The sequence below is a fragment of the Clarias gariepinus genome, chromosome 18, assembly GCF_024256425.1.
Source record: "Clarias gariepinus isolate MV-2021 ecotype Netherlands chromosome 18, CGAR_prim_01v2, whole genome shotgun sequence".
Lineage (NCBI taxonomy): Eukaryota > Metazoa > Chordata > Actinopteri > Siluriformes > Clariidae > Clarias > Clarias gariepinus.
The window spans coordinates 1990381-2015300 of NC_071117.1; the positions used below are offsets into that span (position 1 = coordinate 1990381).

Sequence of the window (24920 nt, forward strand, 5' to 3'; positions counted from 1 at the left end):
GGAAGCTCTGACTCCTGATCACGTGTCCTCTAATTATAAATACTGTGGAATTAACTGTTTATAATCAATAATTGATCAATAAAAATGGTCTTTGGTAAATTGTAGTTGTTTAAGGGAAAATAAAACATTAGTTGCTGTGATTTCTGCCCTGTACTTTATAAACTCTCTCATATTCACTTTATATAAAAGCCTCATGCGCTCTGGTCATGTCAGTGTTAACTAGTACCGTGTCTAAACCAGATCAACTCATATAACCTGGTAGTTATATGAACTTAACCAGCAGACACTTACAGATATATTACACTACACTAATGAACAGTCCAGGGTAAAGTGTGTGTGTGTGTGTGTGTGGGGGGGGGGGGGGGGGGGGTAGCTATATAAGCAGTGGAAGTGAGAGTGAGAGTTAATCAGAGCGATGGCGTGGGTTCAGCTCCTGCTCTTCTCTCTTCTCTGCTTCGCTCCTCTCTCTACACTCTCTCGCAACGGTAAGATCTCCTCTTCTTCTTCTTCCACATGAGAACCTCACTATAGAACCCAGACCTGCTGAGGTCATTCACACGTCTATGGTGTTCATCAGTAATCATGATGATGATGATCAGCAGATGCTTTAGTGCGATGTAGAGGAGTGTGAAGGAGTGTGTGTTATTAAAGGACAGCAAAGATAAAATGACCCAAATTAAATTGATCAAAAGACATTTATCTTGTTTCTTCATATTTTCTAAAGAGGAAAATGGATATTTCAGCTGACAGAGTGATAGATTGTATCAGTAACACGCTAGACCAATAGTTCTCTGTGTAATATCTCAGCGCAGGAAGCCAGATGTTCTGCTCATTCAAAGATCAAGTCCACTTGCACAATTGTTCAGTTTTAGCACTTTTATAAGAGGCTTAGTGGTGAGCACAGTGGCCTCGCACCAACAGGGCCTGGGTTTGATTCCCGCCTCGGGTCTGCGTGTGGAGTTTGCATGTTTTCCTCGTGCTCGGTGGGTTTCCTCTGGGTACTCCGGTTTCCTCCTACAGACTAAGGACCTGCAGATTAGGCTAAACAGCAGATGTTCCCAGATTGCCTGTAGTGTGTAAGTGCGTGTCCAGGGTGTACCCCACTTCATACCCCAAACCCCCTGGAATACTGTAGCCTCCAGGCCCCCAACCCTGTACTGGATAAGCTATAAAGAATTTTAAAGCATGCTATAAAGAATCAGAGCATGAGAAAGAAAGTTTATAATATAAAATCAATTAATGTTGTTTAGTTATTGTTTATTATTTATTATAGTTATTGTTTTAATTAAACCTTTTGCAGTGTTGAGTTTCTGCTTCTTATTATATAATTAGTGTCTAAAGTTAATAATGCTTCTAATGCTTTAATTTACGACAAAGCCATTATTTTCACTGCACTGCTTGAAGAAATTGTAAGTTTTTTAATGTTTTGTCAAGTTTTTAACTCAGACGCCATAATACATTCATCCTAAAATCCCCCATGAGCTTCACCTGCGCCAGGATCTCAGAGTTAGGGTCATTTTTGTGATTTGTATACACTTATTAGTGTGCTTGTGTGTGTGGGTGTGTTCTCTCTGTTTTGTTTAGTTTCATTTATGTTAAGGAAAATTGTGTGTTTTTCCTTCAGTGCCTGGCAATGATGTTGGAGATGACGACGGTGATGAGGTAAAGCTGTTTAATGTCACCGACACAACACGTGTTATTCAAGGTTTAAATACAATCTGTACTTCACAGTGAATACTACACACCAGTGATGTTTTAATTATGTTTTTCCCTTCATTATATTTTAGAAGCTCATTAAAAGAAATTGTGATGGTGAGTGCTTCAGTGTTTCATTCAATACTCACAACTTTTTACCTCTCTTCTAACACTGATCCGGAGAAACAGAAACAGATTGAGTGAGCAGACAAATCCTGATCAGGCCAGGCTTAGGGGAGCTCATGTCAGTGGTGTTAAGTGGAGTGGTGTTTAGGGCAGTGGTGTTTAGGGGAGTGGTGTTTAAAGGAGTGGTGTTTAGGAGAGTTTTTTCAGATGTTCAGGGGAGTGGTGTTTAGGGGAGTGATGTTTAGGGGAGTGGTATTTAGGGGAGTGGTATTTAGGGGAGCTCATGTGAAAATGTGTTTATGTCAGTGGTGTTTAGGGGAGTGGTGTTTAAGAGAGTCTTTTTTAGGGGAGCTCATGTGGAGATGTGTTTATGTCAGTGATGTTTAGGGGAGTGGTGTTTAGGGCAGTGGTGTTTATGGGAGTGGTGTTTAGGGGAGTGGTGTGTAGTGGAGTGGTGTTTGGGGAGCAGTGTTTGGGGGAGTGGTGTTTAGGGCAGTGGTGTTTATGGGAGTGGTGTTTAGGGGGATGGTGTTTGGGGGAGCAGTGTTTAGGGGAGCGGTGTTTGGGAGAGTGGTGTTCTAGGGAGTGATGTTTATGGGAGTGGTGTTTAGGGCAGTGGTGTTTCAGCAGTGGTGTTTGGGGCAGGGGTGTTTAGAGGAGTGGTGTTTAGGGCAGTGTTTTTTTTAGGGGAGTGGTGTTTAGGAGAGTGGATTTTAGGGGAGCTCATGTGGAGATGTGTTTATGTCAGTGATGTTTAGGGGAGTGGTGTTTAGGGCAGTGGTGTTTAGGGCAGTGGTGTTTATGGGAGTGGTGTTTAGGGGAGTGGTGTTTGGGGGAGCAGTGTTTAGGGGAGCGGTGTTTGGGAGAGCGGTGTTTTAGGCAGTGGTGTTTATGGGAGTGGTGTTTATGGGAGTGGTGTTTAGGGAAGTGGTGTTTAGGGCAGTGGTGTTTCGGGCAGTGGTGTTTGGTGGAGTGATGTTTAGGGGAGTGGTGTTTGGGGAAATGGTGTTTGAGGGAGTGGTGTTTGGGGGCGTGGTGTTTAGGGCAGTGGTGTGGTGTTTATGGCATATTTTACTGCATATCCTACTGTGTATGACTGTGTATGTGACAAATAAAATTTAAATTAGAATTTTAGGGGAGTGGTGTTTAGGGCAGTGGTGTTTGGGGGAGTGGTGTTTATGGGAGTGGTGTTTGGAGGAGCGGTGTTTAGGGGCATGGTGTTTATGGCAGTGGTGTTTGGTGGAGTGATGTTTAGGGGAGTGGTGTTTGGGGGATTGATGTTTGGGGGAGTGTTTTTTGGGGGAAGTGATGTTTATGGCAGTGGTGTTTGGGGGAGTGGTGTTTAGGGGAGTGGTGTTTGGGGTAGTGGTGTTTGTGTTTAGACAAATATATTAAGGTCAATGATAAATAAATGAATCAAGTGATTGTTTGTTTGTTTTTGTAGATATTCAGAAAGAGCTGAACCAGAACATCAAAACTATTTCAGAAGTGCTCGGCCGGAATAAGTGTAAGAAGAAATATGTGCGCGCGCGCACACACACACACACACACACACACACACACACAAACATTTATATATATATATATATATATATATATATATATATATATATATATAGACTGTGATTTATTTCTCGGTTGTAGATTTGGAGGAGAAGATTGAAACCGTGCAGGCAGAGTGCTCCGACCTTGAGAATAGTTATGAGGGTGAGACATTATATAAACATAATTATATTATATAATAGTCAGCATTGTATATTGTAATATTTCTTCTACCGTTTATATCATCTTTATTTGCTTATATGTTGTTTTTCCAGTTCTTTTATTTATTGATTAATTTATTGATTTTTTTTTTTTTTACAGAGTTACTAAACACTTGTGGAGATAATCCTCCTCCAAAACAGAAGAAGCGTGAGTGGAGTTAACGTTACTACCACACTTTATGCTGTTATCTCTAATCGCCTCCAACTGAAACCTCATCCACTAACTCCCTCCGTTCATTTCTAACCCCAGCTCTACATTCAATCCCTTGAACCTGAACCCTAACCCCTTAACACTTAACCCTGAGACCCTGACCCTGACCCACACCCTGTCTCTGTTCCTCACCCTGAAGTGAGGCGTGACGAAGAGTCTAAGGCCTTATTAGCTTTTATATTTCCTGCTAATTCTCCTCCACAGCTCTGGACATTATACTGCTGACTCAGGAAATCAACAGCATCAAGGACAGCATCGCGTCCGAGCCGTCCGAGTCCAAGAGGAAGGGTGTGTCCTTACTGCACATGGAACTTTCAAGAGTTTATACAATAAATTGAAACCTTTACCTGAATAAGGTGTGTGTGTGTGTGTGTGTGTGTGTGTGTGTGTTACAGATCTAGAGGAAGCACTGAGGAAGAAGAAGGAACAGCTCGATGCCTTGAAGAAGGATGTACACGATCCAGACATCAATAAAAGTTTGTACAGAAAGTAATCACACTGAGTTTGGACGTCTGATCCTGCAGGGTGTGATGATTGACTCCTCCTTTGTCTTTTCTGATCAGTTCTGGTCATAATCTCCAAGCTGGAGGAGATGAGGAAGCTTCAGAGCCAGGCCCTGGATGATGCCACGCTGGAGCAGATTAAAAGTGCGAGTCGCTTCAGCATCCTACAGACGTCCAGTTTAATCTGAATCTATAAAGTCACGTCTAAGATTCTGTCACTGCTAAGAAAATACATGAGGTTACACAAGCAAGCTATAGTTTATGGGATAAATCAGGTAGCCAGCATGCTAGCTAGCTAGCTAGTCTTTGATTTAGCGAACAGTCTGTTACGTTTTGTATGAAATGTTGGCGTGTATAGAACACTTTTTAACCCTGTATAAATATTATAAGGTTTAATCTAACGTTATCCTTGTGTTTTTTCCCCTTTGTGTTTTAAAGAAGAGAAAGACAAAGCGCTCGATTTGATCTCCGAGCTGGACGACTCAAACCTGGCCAAACTCGGTAGGTTTAGACATTTATCTCACTCATGTAGCACTGTGATTAGCATTTAATTAAAGGTCCCATATTTTACTATTTGTTCAACGAGTTAACACAGCACTTAGAGCTCCTCCACCTGTGTGTGTGTGTGTGTGTGTGTGTGAAATACATCTCGTATTGTTGGGATACATGTTGTTTCAGTGTCTATTTAAATGAGCTCCTGCTGAGCCACGCCCCTCCAGAGAACCGCAGAGCTAAGCAACAAGATGGGGGAGGGGCTTGTTTAAAAATATATTGTAAAAATGTAAAAACTGTATACATATTTTCTCTTTGTTACATTATGTTAAAGGCTAAGTTTGGCTGCATTAATGTTTCTCACACTTTCCTGATGTTCTCAGTGCTGAAGAACCTGGTCCTGCTGTCAGACGAGACTCATCTCAAGAAAATTATATCACAGATCAAAGAGCAGACGGACAAACAGTTAGCAGGTGTGTGTGTGTGTGTGTGTGTATGATTTATTTTATTGTAACACATGGGAGGAATGATAGTTTAACTTTAGCTTTTAGATGTAAATGCTATTGAACAGTTTATAAGCAGAAGTGTGACGTAAACTCCAGCAGTAAGAGTTCTGATGTAAAGTGAAGAATTGAAGCCTAGCATGATATTTAGACGGAAGGTTTAGTCTACATCCTTAGCATAAGCGTGATAAGACTGTGTACGCAAGTAAAGAAGGAGTGTAATCTTGAACAGATCTGCAGAAGAACATAAGGAAGAAGGAGGAGGAGCTGAAGAGGAAAACTGCAGAGCTGGGACAGAAGGACAGTGACGTAGCCAGACTGAGTAAGAACCCTTCTTTAGTCATGTAATTGTCATGCAAGGATGGTCACTAGATCTGAAATCACGAATCCAATCAACTTTATTCTATTCGATGAATTAAATCTCGTAGCCAAAGACATCGAGAATTTACGAGAGGACCTGAAGGACCTTAACAAAGAATTAGAAGACCTGAAGAATGCGTCAGAAGTAAAGCTCAGAGGTATGTCATCTCTTTGATTTCTGTAAAGTTCACAGTTCAGTTCGATAAATTTCACGCAAGCAAATTTTTATGTGTGTAAAACTGTACAGAACTGGAGAAGGAGCTAGACAAGAGCAGGCAGGAGCAGAAGAAGGTCAACAAAGCTCTGCAAGAGAAGGATTCAGAGTTAGCAAAGAACGGTGAGAAAACACTAACATCCTCTCATCAGGAGGACCTCCACCTCCAGTTTTACTCCACCCTGGTGGAGAACATAGGGAGAAGGTCTGATGAGACTGCTCATGAACTTTGTAGAGCAGAAGTTTAAATACTGGAGTAGATAAGTCACTGATGTAGCAGGTCCTCTGATCCACGAATAATTGTGAATGTTCCTGTGGTTGAAGTTATAAAGTACACGGAGCTCCTCGAGGAACTGAGACAAGCCAAAGAGCAAGCAAACAGGACAAACCTGGAGGCTGACAACAGAATAAATGGTGGGTCTATACATTCATCAATCAATTCGTTTTTCCATCCATCTATCTATCCATCCATTCATTTCTCTATTTATCTATACACCAATTTGTCTTCCCCTTTACCTGTCTGTCCATCCATCCATCCATCCATCCATCCACCTTTGCTCTACTAAATTTAAATGCTTTCATTTAGTGACTTCATTAGTTTATTAGAGTTTTATCTAATTAATAATTTAGATGTTTTGTAGAAATTGTTTGAAATTTTACACACAGTGTGCATTCTGTAAATGTATAAATATTTTATTAATGTCTCTTCAAGATCTGGAGAAGAAGCTGAAGAAGGGAGAGGAGGAGAATCAAAGTAAGTCCAGTTTCCCTTAAAGCCAAGAGATTTCTTTTTAAGGATTTACACTGAGCTCTCATCACAGACTGTTCCACTACCCAACACACACACACACACACACACACACACAGCTAGCTTTGTTATCCATTAGAGGGCAGGACTTTTCTCCTTTGATAACAGCTAGTTAGCTTACTGGTAGATAATAAATACCGGCGCTTTCACACACACTTGTATTCGACACACTCGCTTTACAAGTGATAAACATTTTATTTTCGTAGAATTGCAGAAAGCAGTGAAGGAGTGCGCTGACATCACGCAGTCTTACAACAGTGAGAAAACACACTGTTTTTGCCTAAACATATAAAGGAAATTTCACATTTCATTATTTTTTTTAAACCTATAACATGTGTTTGTGTGTTACAGAACTGAAGACTGAGTTTGATAAGGCGGTTTCAGAGCTGAACGATACACTACTTAATCAGGGTGAGTTCATAAGAGCTACGTAAAGCTAGACAGAACGGTGTGATGGTTCTCTTTTTGTGTCATTTTCTCTTTTCTCTTATTCATCTCTTCCTGCTTGTTCATATTCTGCAGTGTTTAACATCCAGTCCCTCAACCAGGACATCAAGCATTTGGAAGATGAACTCAGTGAATCAGAAGGAGTCAATGAGGGTGTGTATGACATCACACAGCCAGGACTTAGGTCACGCACTTTACACTTGGTTCCTTTCTTTTACTCCACTTCATAACACCTGATACTGGGAATAAGGAAGCTAGTAACCAGGATGAGGAAACTGAACGAATCTTTAGAAAGAGAAAGCTCAGAACCTAATAAAGAGAGATTAGGGTCCACAAACTAGGAATTTTTTAAAGAACTACAGTAGGAACCTAGAAACTAGAAAACTAGGAAACCATATAAGTAGGTGGTGTGTCTGGGAAACTACATGCTCTGACAAGAGAACCAGAAATAGGGAAATAAATACATTGGAGGATCAGGGTACTATCAAACATGGCCATGAAACCTGAACCTAAGGCTCTGAGAAACTAGGAACCATGTCTAGCCACCTGGGAAGCTAAGTTTTGAGTAAGGAAGGGATGAATGTGACCCCTCACATTAAATCAGACATTAAACTGCATTTCAGGTGGTGTGAGTTCTGTTTATCCACTGAATTTTGTTGTAAAATGAATATTTTTTTCCCGGTTCACCTACTGCCCCTACTGACCATAGTATTAAAACTAATTGGTTTGACTTAACACCTGACTTGGTATGACGGCTCACATGTTTATACTGTAGGAAGGAAGAAACCAATTAAGCTTGAAGCTAAAAAAAAGTGTGAAAAAGACACATTATGGAATGAGAAAAGCTAGAAAATGTGACTAGGATCTAGGAACCAAGAAGAAGACATTAAGAGCAAAAAACTATCAGGACGCATGAAGTAATTCTGACTGTGGACCTATCAACCTAAGGAACTTTGGTGGATCAGATAGGGAAAACTGAAATATCACTTAGGAAACAGGAAACTATTTCATATTGAACCTGAGATTATACCTCTGTTCGACACTAGACAAAGAAGAAAGCCTGTATTTGTAGCCACATTGTAGCCGCCTGTGGAGCACAGAGGGTTAGGGCCATTGCCCAAACAGCCCAACTATGGTTATTTAGTGTTCTGGGCTTGAACCCTCAACCTTCTGATCAATAAGACATAAGGTTAAACTAAGCTAAAGGAACCACAAGGAAACTAGTACTGTTTTATATCAGGAAACTAGAACCCAGGAGATACCAATAATATGAGATGTTATCAGTGATGAGTATAGAGCTCTAGAAGGAAGAAGAGTGGAGAACCAGCAACTACAGTAAATCATGTTGTGTTTATGTTTCAGACCTGCAAGAGAAACTGCGACAGAAGAAAGCAGATCTCGAGGAGGCCAAAAAACAGATCAAGGACTTGAAAGGAGAACCTCTGAAACGTAAGCGGGACACCAGTTACTTCTGGAATCCGTGTTAGGAACGTGTTTGAATGAGTAGGAACTCATCAAGTCGTCTTCTGCAGCGGTGAAAAAATAACAGAAATAAAGCTTGGATGTGTTTAAGGTGTGAATAATATTCGCTCCACTTTGGTTTGTTGTTAGTTGTAAAGTTACTCGATGACTTGAGAAAGCTGAACAAGGACCAGGAGGAGGACATCCAGAGGTATTTAGACAAGATTAAAAGTGAGTGTGATGATTATTTTATTTATATAAGGCGTACTCTGTCCAGGCAGATTACTGTTAAACAGCAAAATATAAAAGTGAATAAAATAAGTGTGTGAATGCAGAACTGGAGAAGGAGGCACAGGAGATGGTGAGACAGCTTGCAGCAGACGGAAACGAGAAAACCAAACTGGGCGAGTGTTAATGCATTTATCATTATTATTATCATTATTATTAGTAGTCGTAGTAGTCGTAGTCATGGCACAACAGAATAGATCTAACTTTTCTATGTAATAAGTTTCTCTCCTTCTCTCTCTCTTTTAGCCACCGAGGTGCTTTTCCTAAAAGAGACAGTGGACCAGTTAAAGAAAACCCTTGCAGAAGTTAAGCAAATAAACCAGGAGCACATTGAAGGTCAGCTCTGTACACCACACCTGCAGTGTCACTCATCTGTGATCTACCTGACACTGCTCACTGACCATGAGTTTCTGTCCATCAGGTTTGGAGGACAAGATAAAAGAGAAGAATAAAGAGATCATAGTTCTGAAAGCGAGCGGCTGTGGAACTGATGTTTTCAGTAAGTGTTCAGTAATGCAACAGTGATTTTATAATGAGCGAGTCCGAACAGGTAGAAAGAAACTCAGAGTAGACGCTGAACCAGGTCATGGGAGATGGTTTAGCAGAGCTCCATGTGTACTTGATCACAGGAAGATCATAGAGAGTCAGGGAAAAGAAAGGTAGGTCGAGTGGAAATAAGGATGATTCAGGAGAGAATCCAGCACAAACACGGGGGTAAAGTAATGGCAGGAGAAAAAAAGTGTGCAGAGAGAGAGCACAAGGTTTCTCATGGTGGAACATGAGCTGAAGAAGTCAGCATAGAGGATTGTGCAGGAGGAAAATCTGGAAGCTTTTTTGTCAGCATGCACAAAAAGAAAGTTGTTGGAGATTGAACTGAAACTAAGAACAAGCAGAAAATGGAACTGAGGGAGGTTCATGGTTCAAGGTAGAGCAGGGATGAAGGAAAAGCTGGGAGCAGGTATGTTCAGGAATCTTCAAGGTGCAGTAGGAAATGAGGAAAGCATGAATACTGAGGAACAAGGGGGATTGTTTAAGGAGAAGCAAGCACAGGGGTGGAAATGAGTAGGGAAAAGAAAAGAAGTTGGAAAGGGGAGGGTTCTTCAGGAAATAAAGCAAGAAAAAAGGAATAAAATGAGAAAAGCATGGGATTTTGCAGAATACACAGGACACAGGAACGAGAAGACCTGCAGGAAATCAGGAAGTCAGACAGGGTAGTGATCTTTGGGGTTACAGTGTCATTGTCCTTCTAACGAGTTCTGAGTGTAAATTATTTACCAAATACACAACATCAAACACAAAGTGGGCGGAACAAGGCCGGGGCATATCTGTGGATAGAGCCTGTGTCTCAGTGTGAAGGTCATCGCAGGAGTTCCAGTGGGATTTAAAACCTGTCTGTGCTGTAAGACAGCTCCTCCTGCTGGAGGTTTTCCTCAGTCCCAGTGTGAGTAATTAAGGCAGGTCAGTTTACCTTAGATATCCGTAATGAGACTGTGTGTGTGTGTGTGTGTGTGTGTGTGTGCGTGATTCTCAGAGAAACAGATCGCCGATCTGCAGCAGGACCTGAGGGACAAAGAGCTAGAGCTGAATAAACTGAAGATAAAGAACGCTGTGGAGATCAGGGGTGAGGAACCAGAGAACATATTCTGTTCTTCTTCATTTTCTGCGCTTTGTGTTTTATTGATCAGATGTTTCTGCTACAGAGCTGGACAAGCAGCTAGCCGAGAAGAATCACCTGTTGCAGAAGAGCAAAGCAGAGCTACAGGAGCAGGGAGCAGAAAACGCCAAGCTGAGTGAGGGACACGCCCGGCTTTACTCACCGCCACTTTAACCACGGCTCTGATCTGATCCTGTGGGTCACACACTTCTCTCTCTCTCTCTCTCTCTCTCTCTCTCTGTGCCAGTTGAGAGATTAGCTGATCTGAGTGCACAGCTGAACCAAGAGACCGTACAGAGTAGCAAGGACATTCGTGCGGCACAGAAGCGCATCACTGGTACACACTCTCCCTTTACTCAGTGTTTTATTTTATTTTTTGTACTATTACAGATTTCTAACCTGTCGGCCGATGAGGAATCTGAAGTCATTAAAATGTCTGTAATTCTTTTACGGGACTTTATTTTTCTTCCCATCAGACCTTCAGGACGAGCTGAGGAAGAAGGAGAAGGAGATTGTAAACCTGGAGAATAATAACGCAGGTGAGAGCTCTGTCTCTGCAGCCCTGTGGCAGCGCGGTTAAACACTCCACCTGTCTCAGGACTACACCACTGATCTCTGGAGCTGAGAGATGGAGTGTCATAATACGGAAATCTCAAGATGTGTGTCACTTAGCCTTGCCAGATATATCGTGTGTCTACTTTACATCAGCAACCTTTAATCATTAGTGATTAAGACAATACAAACATACAAGCTGTGGAGATGAAAGAATACATTTAGCAAAACTTGACTTGCCTGGCCACAAAAAAACAAAACAAAACAAAAAAACAGGAAACATGGTTCTGCCTTTTGCTTTTTATTACAGCGATAGCATCGCTTTGATACATTCATCCAATATCAACATCTGTATATAAGTCACATTCATTTCTCTCTAAGATTTTGTATTAATGCTGTGAGAGTGGGACCACTGCGTAGTCTTCTTCAGCACATCCCAAAGATCCAGGTCGGGACTCTGGAGTCCAGGAAACCCTCCATAAATGTGATCCTCTGGTGATTCAGTACATTCAGGTGGTCAGCTGACTTCATTTTATTGCCCCATAACGTTACGAGTCTCGACCTGAGTAACTGATCAACCCCAGATCATAACACTGTCTCCAGAGGCTTGTACAGTGGACACTATGCATGATGGGAGCATCGCTTCATGTCCTTCCCTTCTCACCCTGACACGCCCATCACTCTGGAATAGGGACTCAAACAGGACTCATCAGGTCACATGACCTTTCTCCATCACTCCAAAGTCCAGTCTTTATGATCCCTAACAAACTGAAGGCTTTTATCAGATGAGTCTCACTAACAAGTGGTTTTATTATGGACACACAGCTGTTCAGTCCCAGTCCTGAGAGTTCTCATCACACTGTGTGTGCTAATGCTCTTACTTTCACTATTAAGGACCCTTGTCTGTCCTTAGGTAGGATCGATTCGTGTCAAGGTGTCTTATAAATATTTATTTACCTGATCTGAAACTCTGAGTATCATTTTGTTGATTTCAAACCTAGCATTGTTCTTAGCGTTCCTGCTCTCATGGGCGGAGTGTTCATGTTACTACGTGTTTATAATCCATTCATTCACATTCTCATATTATAACTCCAGCCGAACATAAACTATAGCTAATCATTTATTTATTGATGATTGATTCGACGTGATGTTCCCACACACAGATTGTGAAGAGGACCGGAAGAGACAGCAGAAGAAGATTTCAGCCCTGACTAATGAAAACACAGGTGAGATCCCTGTCTCGTCACAGGCAGCACGGAGAGGGAAGACACAGTCAACAAAAACCTGAAATAAAAATGTTTAGCAGCATTTCAGTCATAAATGTTGCCATTTTCACTGAGAAGGAAGAACTAGACAGGAACCAGGAACTGAGTAAAAAGATTAAAAAAGGTGTAGAGTATACGATAGAGTATACAGTGCCATAAAAACAGGAACACTGTTCATATCTATCTGTAATTATAGATCAGTAGATCAGTCTCAGGGTATAATCAGTCTATCTTAAGCTATCATTGATCTGCCAGGAGATATCTTCAGCTATCAGCATTCATCTCATGGTATCATCTAGGTGTGACCATGTTTTATCAGCCCAGTCCAGGTATAAGCACCGTTCAGTTTCTGAGAAGACAGTTTCAGACCCTCCCACATACTCCACGTCTCTCTTCATCCTGAAGACCTGCTTCATTACACACTCACATGTCCTTCATCTTCACATGATCTCTGACTTCCTCCAACAGATCTTGAAAATGAGCTGAGGAAAAAGGATAAGGAACTTGCAAACCTGAAGAACAGTAATGCAGGTGAGACGTGTATATATTTTTTTCTCTAAATGGAGGTGAAAAGCCTGTGGTTCTGAGATGTTGTGATTTTCTTTCGACCAGACCTTGGAGAACAGCTAAAGAAAAAGGATAAGGACATATCAATGCTGAAGAACGATAATGCAGGTGAGAGATGTGTTTCTGTAGCCCTGTTGTGTAAATGACACAATAATGTGGGAATGAAGGTGAAAAGAGAAGTTTTAGGGAGCATTTAAACACTGAACAGCCAAAATGAACTATTAAAACCACACGTCTAATATTGTGTGGTTCCTCATGTGCCACCAAAACAGCTAAACCAAATGAACTGGCACCAAGCAATCAGTATCAGATGCTTTAAGTCCTGTATGTGTGTGAGGTGGAGCCTCCATGGATCAGACTTGTTTCTCCGGCACATCCCAAACATACCGGATTGGTTTGAAATCTGGAAAATTTGGAGGTGAAGTCAACATCTCAAACTCTTTGTTATGTGCCTTAAAGCATTGCTGAACAGTGTGAGGAGTGTGCCAGGGCGTGTTATCCTGCTAAAAGAGGCCACTACCATCAGGGAACGCCATCTCCATGGAACCCCAAGGTCTCCCAGCAGAACATCACCCAGAGAATCACACACACACACATACAAACATCTGGCCGTCCATATGATGTAAAAGAAAATTTGCCCCCTCAGACAAGTCCACCTTTTTCCAGTTCTAATGCTCACATGCCCACTGTAAGAGCTTTTGGTGGAGATCACAGGGTCAGCATGGGCACTGCCTAGTGTGTACGAACTCCTTTCTACCATAACCTGCCTTGACTTTTTCACCTGTTTGAGCTACAGTAGCTCTTCTGTTGGTTCTGGACTACATGGGCCAGCCTTCATGTGACCCCAGCCATCACCCTGTGACTGGTTCACCGGCTTCCCAGGAGCATTTTTGGTAAGTCCTGACCACTGCAGACCAGGAACATCCCACAACTGAAGATGCAGTCATCTAGACATCACAATATGGAGCTTGTCAAAGCCACTCAGATCTTTATACACAGCCATTTTCCTGTTTCCAAAACATCAACTAACTCAAAGCTGCCTAATAAATAATTGGTGGCTCAGTGTGTTAAGGCTCTGAGTTCGGTTTAAGCCGCAGCTCCGCCAGGTTGCCGCTGTTGTGCCCTTGAGCAAGGCCTTTAACCCTGTCTGCTCCATGGGGACATGAAATGTCTGACCTTAAGCTCTGACCCCTGTCGACTAACAAGAAGCTTGGAGATGCGAAGAATAAAGAATTTCACTGTGCAGTGATGTATGTGGGACGAATAAAGGCTGAACTGAACTGAAAAACGTATTATTAAACAAGAAAGCAACATTATTTTTAATATTCTAATATAAAAGATGACTCTGCTTTGATCTCCATGTACAGTAGAGGTGAAAGCCTGTAGTCATGTGTATCTGTGATGTGATTTTTTCACAACAAGATCTTGTAGAGCAGCTGAAGCAAAAGGACAACGCACTTTCAGGGCTGAATAATGACAATGCAGGTGAGAGATCTGTTCCTCTTATTACTCTCTGTTACACACTGATGAGTACTCGTGTAATCTTCTCATGAATGTTTATTTCCTGGACAGAACTTGTAAATCTGCTTAAGAGCAAGGACAAGGACCTTTTAAACCTGAAGGATGTTAATGCAGGTGAGATTATCTTTATCAGTGATTATTAAACATTCATTTTAATGTAATTCTCTTATGTGATGATTTTCTTTAAAACTGACCTTGGGGAACAGCTGATGAGAAAAACGCAGGAAAATTTCGACCTGAAGAATAACAACACGGGTGAGAGATATGTTTCTCCATCTAGACTAGAGACGCGTACACAAGGATAATTCATTCATTTGTAAGAGATCAACATTACCTGTGGGTATTTAATGAAATAATGCTCACAGGTAAGGATTAGTTCTGGTGACTCTTCCATGCAGCTGCAGAGTGAAGCAGTAAAGAGGGCTTCAAGGTGCTGGAAACTTTTGGAAATGGTGATCTGGAAGCGATTTGATATCTCTCTAGCTCCTCAGTTAGCTTTGATTTCGGACCTTCAGTTAGCTTTATAGAGGAGCTTAGTGCCTGTGTGTTACCATACATTTATCTTACAGTACTAAACATGTAGTTTGGCCAGAGGTGCTAATAAACCTTTTCATACTACTGAATATTAAATCCTCCTGAGATAAAATGTTACCGATTCCTCTACAGGTGTGTATTAAGAAGTCATTGGGTTGGTCTCTGAGTATCATTGATCCGTTCCACAGTATGTTACGTCATATGTCTTGTGATTCAGTGATATCATCAGTCTGGTTCTTCACGCAAGATATCATCGATGTGTCACAAACCAGATAAAGATCGATTACTGCGTTTGAATGTCATATACTTATCTTTCAAACAGGACTTAAAGAACAACTGAGGGAAAATGAGAATGAGCTTAAAACCCTGAGAAACAACAATGCAGGTGAGGAAACTGTTTCTCCACCCAGACTGTGTTACACTTCATTGTTCTCTACACCACACTGTGTACTTATTGGACGAGAACATGAGGAACACTAAAGACATTAGGTGCAGATTATTACTAAAATTATTTCATTGTGTTGACGTTTTCTGTAGGTCTAAAGGATGAGAACCAGCGTCTGCAAAAAGAAGTGACAAGACTGAACAAGGAAGTTAAAGCAATAGACCGTGAGACACTTTAACTCTGCTCCTCTTATTACTAATTTTACTGGAAAAGAAGCAATGTTCCTAATTTCTTTGGACTGCGTGCTTCGTGTCTGAAACACTGGGCTCCCAGGAACTCCTTTAATGGCTTTTCCAAACATGTGGGAATGGCTTGGCATGAGGTCAGGACTGCACAGGCCGAGTTCCTGTAATGTGCAATTGGTGCAGTGGGGAGGATGAGGTTGTGCAAAAACAGAACATGATCAGTGGTCAGACTTAATTAACAGAGTTCCTGGGAGGCCAGTGTTTCAGATGTAAAGCAGGCAGTCTGATCATGACTCCAACGTCATTGCCTTTTTTATATTATTTGGTAATGTTTCCTCTATCATGATAAACGATTAAAGTGTTCCATCTAGTGTGAGGAGTAATCTCCTGGGAGCTCACTGATCCATCTGGAGCTCTGAGGTGTGATTCATTACAGTTCTCAGGATTTGCTAGTTCTACTCAAAGTATCATTAATCTACCAAAACATATCACACACTCCTTCCAAGGTGTAACCAGTGTGCCCAGGTGTATCAGTAATCAGGTATCTATCGGCGTTGAGGGAGTTCCAGTCTATCTCTTGGTATCGTCTTTCTAGAAGACTTGAAGGTGTTATTGATCTGTCAGGAGGTATAAATGGTTCATCCCGAGTTAGGACGGCACTCTCTCAAGGGATAGCATCATTTTATCTTATGATGTTATCACTCTATTGTGAGCCAGGATGAAATTGACCAGTAATTGATCTCCAGGTGTTCTCCATTTCCCTCATAAGGTATCATCTGCCTTTTGTAAGGTAATAAATATCCGTCTGTATTTTTATCCGTCTATCTTTTTAATATCTAGTCTTTTAGCTATTATCGATCTAATTTAATCTTCACAATCTGTTTTAAAGAAGTGCACATTCATAATCTGATCCTATTTATCCATTCCAAGTTCTGGATTACAGACCTAGAGCTGAACTTCTCTAACACGCCACACCATATGTTCACAGTGGAGCCACTGAAGACTCTTCTGACACTCAGGCATGTTTGTCTTTTCCAAACAGATCTCGAGAATGAGCTGAAGCAGAAGCAGAAGGAAATTTCAAATCTTACTAACACTAATGCAGGTGAGAGATCTATTCCATTATAGGATGATGTGTGTGTGTGTCCTGGAGAAGAACATCAGGGATCAGTCAAAGGGTTTGACGAATCCCTGATGTTCTCATTGTGTCTTTAATGTATTGTTGCTTGTTTTGGTGATTATGTACACACGGGTGTAAATAGCTGGAATTTCCAGTCCAGGTGGAAATAGTGTCTGAGTAATAATAATTTAAATGTTGGTCAGTGGGGGGAGCTATCGTACCTTCTGTACGAATCAATCAACGTCCACTGTGATAGCAGCCAAAGTGTCATTGTTTCATTCTAGATAAGAATCGGGTCACTTCATCTGTTTATCCTGAGATGGTTTTATTGTTCCACCTTGATCTGGCTCCCTGAGGAGCCTTTACCCCTACTGAAGTTTTTACTGATCACGGGGTCTCATCGATGTGTCCTGGACGTACCTCCGATTCATACTCATGGTGTCAGGTGTTTGATTTTGACATGACTTTCTTCCAAACAGATCTTAACCGGCAGCTGAAGCAAAAGGAGAGGGAGATTAGAGAGATGGAAACAGGTGAGAGATCTGTTTCTCCAACCCAGTCTCTACCACTCTCTGCTCTTTTTCATGCAGTACAGCGTGTTTGACGCAGGATTAGTGTGATGATCAGTCTCCTTAAAGGATATCTCAATCAATTTCAAACATCTTCACCCCTTAAGGGGGTCAACGAACATGTACTAGTTTTGAGGAGCATGCTTAACATCTTCCTGACGTTTCCTTCACACCTGTTATAGTAAACATTTAATTTTGTTTTATTCCCTACTTCATTAAGTCTCGTGTGTTTTCTGTAGTTTTGCAAAAAGAGAACGAGAGTCTGCGCAAACTGGTGAATGAACTAAACGACCGGGTCAATGAAACAAACAGTGAGACAGACGCTTTACTTCCATCACTTTCATCTCACTTTATTATTTATTTTAATAATATTTATTGATTTTGCCATGACTTTCTGACAGATCTCGAAGATCAGCTGAAGCGGAAAGTGAAGGAACTTTCAGACCTGAAGAACAAATTGACAGGTGAGAGATGATCTTCTCCACCCGGACTCTAACACTCCTTTATTCTGAGTGGGATAAGAAGATTAGCAGGCGAGCTCTTCTCAGTCCTGTAATCATGATCCATCCTGAGCATCAGCACTCTATTAAGACTTTAGATTTATTCTGTAGATCATTAAGCTGTTATTTATTATCCATGTTTTTTTCTAGATCTGACAGATGTGAACAAGCGTCTGCATGGCGATGTGGTGAAACTGAACAACCGAGTAAAGCAACTGCAGCGTGAGGAACTTCTATCTCATTTTATGAAATTAATTCTTAAATCCATTTTACAGGATGATGATTTGTTTGCAAAAAAATAAATAGTCAGTACATCACCTAACTAAAACTCTTGAGACATGACTAATCCTCATATGAGGATGTGACACTTTCTCCCAGCTACACTGTTTGTATTACCTTCTGTGATGCTCACATGAGGTCCAGTAGGTAGAATTCTTTTACCTGACTTCTTCCTGTTTAAAGACTATGAAGTTCTAGTTAGAGCAAAAACATCTCGCAAAGACTGCAGACCCTGGGGTGTCTCCTAGGCCCGGAAACACTGAAACACATTTGTATCCATGATGTGTGTCCATGGAGGAGGATTTAATTAACAAGAGAACGTGTTACCAACATGCTCTGATGAGGCTTCTACAGCTGGGGACGAATGTTTCGTGTTTGTTTGAAGTCTGCTGCTTCAGTGTGTTTAGATCTTTGTGCCAGATGTTACTCTGGTGTACTGAAGCATAGTTAAAGCATTTCATAAGTGTTAAAAGCGTTTATTGATAAGTATATTAAAGAGTCAGTATTTTTTTGTGTTTTCTTTTTTAAGACCTCTGCAGTTCACCCTGTCAGTCACCTTCCAGGCCACACCCTGACTGATGGCGCAGCCCTTTGACAGTTTATTAGAGTCAAATCTCCATGTTTTGTTCCCCGAGACACTTAGTTATGACTTTTGCCTTATGGCAAGGAGCTTCATGCTGGAAAAGGCATTGTTCATCTGTTTAAATTCAAAACTGCTTAAATTCAAATTCAAATTGTATTTGTCACACACATATTCATACACAGTATGATATGCAGTGAAATGCTTAGGATGAAATGTTCTTGGATGGTTGGGCAAAATTCTACTCAGAAGATTTTTTTTTCAGAAGGTTTTTGTACCGTTCTTTATTCATGGCTGTGTTGTGAGGCAAAATTGTGAGTGAGCCCGGTCCATCAGCTAAGAAGTGACACCACACATAGTACTCACATTCATACATATATATATATATATATATATATATTTTTTTTTTTTTTTTTTTTTTGTTTGTTTTACAGAAATTGATGATCAGCTGAAAGAAAAAGAGAAGGAAATTGTGGACCTGAAGAAAAATACAGCAAGTGAGATATCTCTCTTCTATACACACACTCCACCATGCTTCACTATTCTCAGGGCAGAAACCTTAAGAAGAACCAGATTTAACAGGGAACCCATCCTCATCTGGGTGATAACAGATAGAGATGATATAACATCATGTGTGTTGTGCAGCTAAAAGTTCATTATAACAGAAATTCTTTAAATTAACATGAAGTCCAGTTCAGCACAGGGAGTCAGTAGGTGCAGAGGGCAGATGGGGTCTGGATCACTGGGAGCACAGGAGCAGGATGTGTAGCTCCAACCATCATAAGGCAGAATTCAGCTGGAGCTGGTCCTTCTCTGGATGCCTCAGGATCCTTACAGGGTCGGCCTTTGTCTACTGAAGCTGGTACAATCTCCAGATGCCTCGGGATGGGTAGAAAAGTACAGAACAGACAGAGAGAATTAGCGTAGTTGCCATTCAGGATAGATGTACTGGAGTATGAGGTTATGGGATGAGTTACGCGTATGCCAGATTAAAGAGATGCGTCTTGAGTCTACTTTTAAACTGGGAAACTGTGTCTGAGCCCTGAACACTGTCTGGAAGGCTATTCCAAAGCTTTGGCGCTAAATATGAAAAAGCCCTGCCCTCTTTTGTAGATTTTAAAATTCTGGGAACTACCAGAAGTCCGGAGTTTTGTGATCTTAAGAAGCGTGGTGGATTATAGCGTATCAGAAGACTGGTTAGGTATGTGGGAGCTAAACCATTTAAAGCCTTGTATGTAAGTAATACCATTTTGTAATTAAGTCTAAACTGAACAGGTAGCCAGTGCAGGGATGATAATATAGGTGTTATATGATCATATTTTCTGGATCTAGTGAGAACCCTGGCGGCTGCATTTTGGACTAACTGTAGCTTGTTTATTGAGGATGCAGGACAACCACCTAGTAATGCATTACAATAGTCCAGTCTGGAGGTCATGAATGCATGAACTAGCTTTTCTGCATTAGATACGGATAGGATACTCCTAAGTTTGGCGATATTTCTAAGATGGAAAAAGGCTGTTTTTGTGATATTGGAAATATGATTTTCAAAGGACAAGTTACTGTCTAATATCACGCCCAGGTCTTTTACTGTTGAGCTGGTAGTAACAGTACATCCTTCTAAACGCAGGCTGAATTGTGAAAGCTGTTGTGTGCTGGTTTTTGGGCAGATAAGTAATATCTCTGTCTTATCTGAGTTTAGTAAAAGAAAGTTATTGGTCATCCATTTTTTTTATATCCTGGACACACTCAGTTAGTCTAGACAACTTGGGTATTTCGTCTGGTTTTGTTAAGATATATAATTGGGTATCATCAGCATAACAATGGAAACTAATCCCATGTCTTCTAATGATGTTACCCAAGGGAAGCATGTATATTGAGAACAGCAGAGGTCCTAAAACTGACCCTTGTGGGACCCCATATTTCACTGGCATTACACCAGACAGTTCTCCATTTAGGTCTACAAAATGGTATCGATCAGACAGGTATGATCTAAACCATTTTAATGCCTGTCCCTAAATACCTATGTGATTTTGTAGGCGGTCTATGAGAATATTATGATCTATAGTGTCGAATGCAGCACTAAGATCAAGCAAGACTAGTATTGAGATGCAGCCTTGGTCCGAAGCTAAAAACAAGTCGTTTGTAATCTTAACTAGTGCAGTTTCTGTACTATGATGAGGCCTGAAACCTGACTAAAATTCTTCAAGGATTTGTTTACTTCAGTTTTTTTTCTGTAAGAATGTGCATATTTGAGCTGATACTACTTTTTCTTCTATTTTTGATATAAAGGGGAGGTTTGGAATTGGTCTATAATTTGTTATTTAATTTGCGTCCAAATTAGATTTTTTAAGAAGCGGCTTAATAAGTGCCAACTTGAAAGGTTTAGGGACGTGACCTAGATATAATGAGGAATTAATAATGTTTAAAAGTGGCTCTCCAACTGTAAGCATCACTTCTTTCAAAAATCTGGTTGGGATTGGGTCTAACAGGCACATTGTTGATTTAGCTGAGGTGATAAGTTTATAAAGCTCTTCCTGTCCTATACCTGTAAAGCACTGAAAATCTAAATGTGAAACTTTAGGCTGAACTAGATCATGAGATGCTATTAGAGGTTGAACCTCTGTTATTTTCTTCCTTATGCTATCGATTTTTTCCTTAAAGAAGTCCATAAAGTCTTCACTACTAAAATGTTGTGGAGTACTCTCTGCAGGCATCTTAGGTTTTGTTAGGCAGGCTACTGTACTAAATAAGAACTTGGGATTGTTTTGGTTTCTTGCTATCAGTTGGCTAAGATGCTCGGTCCTAGCAGTTTTTAGAGCCTGTCTATAGCTGCACATACTGTCTTTAAACGCAATTCAAAAAACTTCTAATTTAGTTTTTCTCCATTTTCGCTCAAGGTTACGGGTTGCTCTCTTTAGGGTGCGAGTATGACTATTGTACCAAGGAGCAAGTGTTTTATCTCTGACTTTTTTTAATCTGATGGGAGCAACAGTGTTTAATGTACTGGTAAAAATAGTACCCACGCTGCTAGTCAATTCATCTAGATCATCTGCATTTAGGGGTCTAATAAGAATTTGGGACAGATCCGGCAGATTACTTGTGAATCTGTCTTTAGTATTCGGATTCATATTTCTACCAAATCGATAACGTGGGGAGACACAGCTAATCTGTTCTACGGGTAGAGTATATATCAGGAGGTGATGATCTGTGATATCATCACTTTGAGGTTAGATCTCTATATTAGAGACATCTATACCATGGGATATAATTAAATCTAGCGTATGATTACAGCGGTGAGTTGCTCCATTTATACTTTGTTTAACCCCAAAAGAATTTTGTAAATCCATAAATGCCAGTGCTAAAGCATCGTTAGCATCATCTACATGAATGTTAAAGTCTCTTACTATCAACACTTTGTCAGAGTTAACCAATAGGTCTGATAGCAGATGTTCAAATTCTTTAAGAAAAATGACATATGGCCCCGGGGGTCTGTACACGGTGGCCAGGGTAAAATATAGCGTGGGTTTATTATGTACTTCATTGAGTGCAACATTGATGATTGGCATTGTTTTATGAGTACCAGTGAGTACATTGTAGATAGTTGCGACTCCACCACCATGACCAGTTAGATGGGGCTCGTGCTTATAGAAATATCCTGAGTGAGTAGACTCATTCAGACCAATACAGTATATTCATTTGGTCTAAGCCAGGTAACACTCGACCTTGAGTGTCGGCCTCGAGCCTCAGCAGCCTGAAGTGTTAACTGATTCTCCCTCATCACTAACTACATTTTTTACATTAACCCTTTATTCCCTGTGTTTTCTTTAGGTTTGATTGAGGAGAAAAAGCGTCTGCAACAAGAAGTGGCCAAACAACAAGAGCAAATCACTGAGCTGGAGAGTGAGAGACTTTTCATTTCATTGACATTTCATTATGCTGACTGAATTCATGATGTTCATTTAAACTCGTATACAATAACACAACCTGACCAATCAGGAACACATTTATAATTAATATAATTCTAGTGTAGATTATATTACAGTTATTACTGACCGACTAATCTGATTGGACGAGAGACGTTATTCCACGAGTGATGATAACAGACAGTAACAGCACTGTGATGTGTAACTATCTGTATGAGTGGGCGTGTCCCAAGTGTTGTCCAGTGGTTAATGACACTAACTGTGTGTCTCAGCGTGGGTGAGAGTAGGTCTGTACGGTCCGCAGTACTGAGGAGAGAGCAGCTGTCTGACTAAACCCACATTCACACCCAGTCACAGAAGCACTTTCAGTAAGAACACACATCTGATAACGTTATGGCGTCTTAAACAACACGCCGTCTCTGCACTAATCACTTCTAAGTCGCTCTGAACCGTCCGTGTCGTTCTGTTCACGGCTAACGCTTAGCTACAAAGCTATAGTGATGTGTCGGTCGCAAGTGATTCTGCTCTTAGAGCTGGCTCTTCTTTTTCTGTACAAGCCACACGTGATTGGTCAACTACATGTCATGACGTGTGTGTGTGTCCGCACTGATCAGGAGGGGAGGAGCAGGGTTTTAGACACAAAACACAGAAAAACGGAGGAACAGGAGGGAGGAAGAGAAAAGACACTAGAAAAGGTTAAAAAATAGTGTGACAGTAAAATGTTGATGAATTTCAATTATGTAGACAATAAAAAGGCAGAGTGTAGATTGTGCAAGGTTGAAATTTTATATTGAGCAGGCTCCACAAACAATAAATAAAAATAACTGATAAACATTTGATATGTTTTTTACATTAGTAATTTATTTTACACATAATTTTACATGATGGATATTAAATTAATTTAAGCAACAAAAAATATGAGTAGTCAAAGAAAAGAGCGGATCTTTTTAGTGAGCAGAGACGAAATAACTGGCTCTCTAAAAAGAGCTGGAATTTCCAACACTGCTTCTAACACAAGACTGAATCCCAAATCCCTCTCTAACCCCTGATCAAGGGCACTACCTGGTGTGTGCCGTCGTGTATTATTGTTGTTGTTGTTGGACTTTTGACTGCTCCCTGCAAGGGGTCGCCACAGTGGAATATCCAGTCCGCACTACAACTTGGCACAGGTTTTACGCCGGATGCCCTTCCTGACGCATCCCTCCCATTTTATCCGGGCTTGGGACCGGCACTGCATCCAGTGGCTGGGGTTTGTGCACTGGCTGGGAATCGAACCCGGGCCTTCCGCATGGCAGACGAAACATAATTAATATGTTATTATAATTTAGCTTGTTTAATTCGAATATGTATGTAATTAATTGATTGTTTGGTTTTTCTCTGGACAGAGCGGCCACCTCCAGTGATTCCACCCATAGTCACCATCTGTAAGTCAATACACATCATCACAGCGTTAAGATACATTTCATTAAACTGATTTTATTGACAGACTTATTAAATAATCCATTAGTTTATTCAATCAGCTTGTAAACTAAATAACTTTGCTTTGGATGCATGGCTAGTTTGGCCACGCCCACTTAACTGCATACCAGCCTAGGGAAAGAAACATGGTCACATTACCAGAATCAGATTAGTAAGTAATTCGTAAGCCAGTAAGTTAAATCTGACCTAGCCTCCTTTGACCCTATAGCGTCTCTGGAAATTGACGAACGGACCGCTCACAAAAGACTTGAGGTCACCAACAACGGAAAATCTGTGCGCGGTGTCCAGACGCCGATAGCCCGACCCGACGATCCGAGGCGCTACGATGTAGCGATTGCGGCTCTCGCAAAAACAGCCTTCACCTCGGGGAAGCATTACTGGGAGGTGCAGGTGAAAGACAGGTCATGCTTCGTGGTGGGCGTAGCATCTGAAATGGCACCCAGGAAAGGAGTGATCCTATACAGACCTAGCATCGGCTACTTTACCCTACATAGGCTCAACGGGAAGAACTATAAACAAAGTGATAAACCTGAACTGATCAACTTGGTGGACCAACTCAATATCATCGGGATCCTCCTTGACTACCATGCAGGGGAGGTGGCCTTCTATAACGCTGAGACCAAAGCACTCCTCTTCACGTTCAGCGGATACCACTTTACGGTAGGGCTGTACCCGTTTGTGGCCACGTGCGGCACAGACAGCCCAAAGGAGTGGCCCATAGAGCTGCTGGATACGGCCTTGCCACTGTGGCTCAAAGCATAAAAAACACACACACACAGCACACATATCACTCATATATCTATACAGCTATAAAAATTTATTACACGGTTTTAACTTGTCCATAAATGTCTCAAATAAAAGACAGTCTTGCTTTCA

At 41.1% G+C, this 24920-nt stretch overlaps 1 protein-coding gene across 1 annotated transcript; it reads left to right on the forward strand.

Moving 5' to 3' along the window:
- Positions 1-415: 415 nt before the first annotated feature.
- On the forward strand, positions 416-24920 carry si:ch211-14a17.10 (myosin-10). The gene is made up of 45 exons (XM_053477561.1): positions 416-485; positions 1601-1662; positions 1788-1812; positions 3266-3328; positions 3466-3528; positions 3685-3732; positions 4000-4083; positions 4191-4271; positions 4359-4442; positions 4737-4799; positions 5174-5263; positions 5526-5615; positions 5722-5811; positions 5901-5990; positions 6192-6281; positions 6580-6621; positions 6882-6932; positions 7027-7086; positions 7198-7275; positions 8485-8571; positions 8734-8814; positions 8919-8987; positions 9118-9207; positions 9293-9370; positions 10403-10492; positions 10572-10661; positions 10773-10862; positions 11002-11064; positions 12241-12303; positions 12811-12873; positions 12955-13017; positions 14332-14394; positions 14482-14543; positions 14622-14685; positions 15287-15349; positions 15502-15573; positions 16637-16699; positions 17194-17247; positions 17523-17594; positions 17685-17747; positions 17934-18005; positions 19077-19139; positions 22471-22542; positions 23951-23989; positions 24253-24920. The coding sequence occupies exons 1-45, from the start codon at positions 416-418 to the stop codon at positions 24804-24806; spliced, it is 3627 nt and encodes a 1208-aa protein (XP_053333536.1). The 3' UTR covers positions 24807-24920.

Coding starts and splice junctions, on each gene's coding strand:
- si:ch211-14a17.10 (XM_053477561.1), top strand. CDS start 416: ATGGCGTGGGTTCAGCTCCTGCTCTTCTCTCTTCTCTGCTTCGCTCCT. Junction 9,208..9,292: donor AAACCAGGAGCACATTGAAG/GTCAGCTCTGTA, acceptor TCTGTCCATCAG/GTTTGGAGGACAAGATAAAA. Junction 12,304..12,810: donor CCTGACTAATGAAAACACAG/GTGAGATCCCTG, acceptor TTCCTCCAACAG/ATCTTGAAAATGAGCTGAGG.